General features: G+C 61.9%; 1 protein-coding gene across 3 annotated transcripts in view; it reads left to right on the forward strand.

The window, feature by feature from the left end:
• Nucleotides 1-2,120: 2,120 nt before the first annotated feature.
• ANKRD11 (ankyrin repeat domain 11) overlaps nucleotides 2,121-2,572 on the forward strand; it is a 41,056-nt gene continuing 40,604 nt past the window's right edge. For 2 of the 3 annotated variants that reach the window (XM_012657182.1, XM_012657183.1), the window contains exon 1: nucleotides 2,128-2,277. In XM_012657182.1, the coding sequence (XP_012512636.1) occupies nucleotides 2,191-2,277 (87 nt within the window). In that variant the 5' untranslated portion in view covers nucleotides 2,128-2,190. Of the gene's footprint in view, nucleotides 2,278-2,572 lie in introns of all 3 variants that reach the window. The other variant, XM_012657184.1, reaches the window with a different exon arrangement.

The raw sequence follows: 2,572 nt of genomic DNA on the forward strand, positions 1-2,572 counted from the left end.
ATGAATTTTTAACATCCACCTTGATCATGTGGAAAACATCAGTTCACTGAGCTATGCAGTGTTAGTGTGTTTCGTTACGTATTATTTAAAAATAACCTCTTCGACAGCACCTGCTCTCATTACGTGTCTGTAAGTTCTGGGAAGCCATCCAGCCTAGAGGTGGTGGATGCCAGCTCCCCAGAGTTCAGGACTCCGTCTGCTGGAGAGTGTCACGGTCGAGTTTCTGGAGTGTGAGTTGGCCGTCCTGCCATCCGGCCCATGCTGCATCCCCCCAGGACCTGTCTGGGGAGTGCCAGGCTAGCCGAGCCTTGGCCCACTCTGTCGCCATCTTTCCAGTGACAGACCAGAGAAGGACGAAGGCTCTTGTGCTCCCCTCCACCGACGTGCTCACCTTCGCCCTCCCAGAAGCTGCCCCAGGTCCCCTAGGCCCCTCTGGCCACACCACCTGTGTTTTCCCTCCACCTGGCAGCCTGGCATAGTACTGGGCAGCTTCTCCCTCTGCCAGGAAGTGGCCAAGCCAACGAAGGGATTGACGTGCCTGAGCAAAGACCACCTTAACCTCCAAGGGTGACAGTCGCTTCTCCTGAGGGGGTTTGTTCCATACTCCAAGGTCAGGCTCAGGGGCTCCGGTTCTTCCCATGGATATTTTAAGAGGGTGAGGGCTGCCGTGACGTCCCCAACCTCCCTGCTCAATGCTGAGCATGTGCGGCTGCCTGAGTTCTGTCACCTTGCTGTCGATCAAGAACACTTGCAGACCTCCCATCTCTCTGGCTGCAGGGCAGGGGTGGTGGTTCCTGAAGGTTCTAGTGTCTGGGGTGTGCCCTGGGGCAGCCGTAGCTTCAGTGGTGTGCAGCTTGTGCCCACGAACCAAGCTCAAACACGAGGGGCCGGGGGGGACGTGGTCTCGGTGGGCTGCGAAATGTCTCCGTCTGGAAAACGCAGTGTACACCCGAGACGACACTCGGCACCCACCGTAGTGTTGGCGCGACACACACTGCGGAGAATACTCTGCCTGCTGTGCGCGGCCTCCTTCATCTCGGGGCGGGGGGTGGGAGTCCCTTACCCATGGTGGGTCCCGTGCAGTTAGATGGCGATGGTTCGCAAATCGGAAACACTGGCAAGCGTCTCCTGAAGCGCACGGAGCAGCTGCGTGTGGTGGGGCGGGCAGCGTGCCCAGGGCCCTGGTGGGGAAGGCTGGGCCAGGCGCTCTGAGCACGCAGGGTCCGTTTGGTGATGAGCAGCGGCCGGACCAGCACTGGCGGGGCTTCGTGGTCTGCAGTCTTTTCAGAAATGGTGGGTTTGCCATCGAGGGCCACCGACGAGGCCTTCAGGTGACACTTCTGGGCTCCGCGTGTACTTTGGAATGTCGTCTCTGTCAAGTCGTGGGTGGTGGGGGGGCTTTCCCAGCTCGCGGTCCCCACCGCAGAACTGGAAGCTCCGTGGGGGGCGTCCTTCCAGCTGCCCCAGGGTGCTCTGAAAATTGGGGACCCCGACAGCTCCAAGCCAGCATGGCTGCTCCTGTTTGTCCCCACCGCGTCTGTTCTTCAAAGCTGGTGGGATTTGGAGGTTAGGGTGCATTTGTTCCGGAAGTAAATCACACTCTCTTCACACCGTGTTCGTGTGCAGAGAAAGCCCCTCTCCAGGGAAGGAGAGGGCGGGACAGGGAGGAGGAATCTGGCTTTTTAGCTAGAGGGGCTCAGAATTCTCTTTGGCTAGAGACCGCCTGGCAGCGCCAACTCAGGGACCCTGAGCGCAGTCGGTTGTTCAGGGAGCGAGGTGACAAGTCCACGTGCTGCTCTGGTCTGGGGGTGCGAGTGGGCGACTGAGGCCCAGGACGAGAGGGCGGTGGGTGTGGCCTGCTGGGCCCCAGGCCGGGGGCTGCACCTTGCCTGTGGGGAGCTGCTGCCGAGCCCACCAAAGACGCGGCAGCCCCCCTCTGCCGCCGTGAAGCGCTGGCCCCGTGTGCTCCTGTTGCTGGTGAGCGCCTGGGAGGCGCGTCCCTCGGCGACCTGGTCAGGACCGCCGCACCCCTGACCAATTCCTGGGTCCGCCAGGGCGGCAGAGAGGGGCTGGCTCGGTGCTGCCTGCTCGGGTTCGAGGGTTCTCACCCTGTGTCCTCTCTTTGGAAGCAGACGGTCGACGACGAGGCGCCGGGTGCGTAGATGAAGACCGGCTGAGCGCGGCAGAACGATGCCCAGGGGTGGGTGTTCTAGAACACCGCAGCAGGAAGACTTTCCCCTCAGCAACGACATGGTGGAGAAACAAACCGGGAAAAAGGTAAGGGGCTGCCGTCCCTCCCCTCGGCACACGCTGCCCGTGTCCGTCCCCAGACCCCAGGGTTTCTGCCGCGGTGGCAGCGAGATCACCAGACGTCACGCCGCGGGGGGTTTCGCTTCCCAATTTGGTCGATTGTGTGACCCCGCCCCACCGCAGCTGGTCAGTGCGCTGCTCTGTCCACAGTGTGGGGTGATGCTGGGTTCTGGGGTGCTCTCCTGTCCACAGTGGGGGCGATGCCAGGTTCTGGGGTGCTCTCCTGTCCACAGTGGGGGCGATGCCGGATTCTGGGGTGCTC

This window comes from Propithecus coquereli, unplaced genomic scaffold (assembly GCF_000956105.1).
Source record: "Propithecus coquereli isolate 6110/MARCELLA unplaced genomic scaffold, Pcoq_1.0 Scaffold531, whole genome shotgun sequence".
Classification (NCBI taxonomy): domain Eukaryota; kingdom Metazoa; phylum Chordata; class Mammalia; order Primates; family Indriidae; genus Propithecus; species Propithecus coquereli.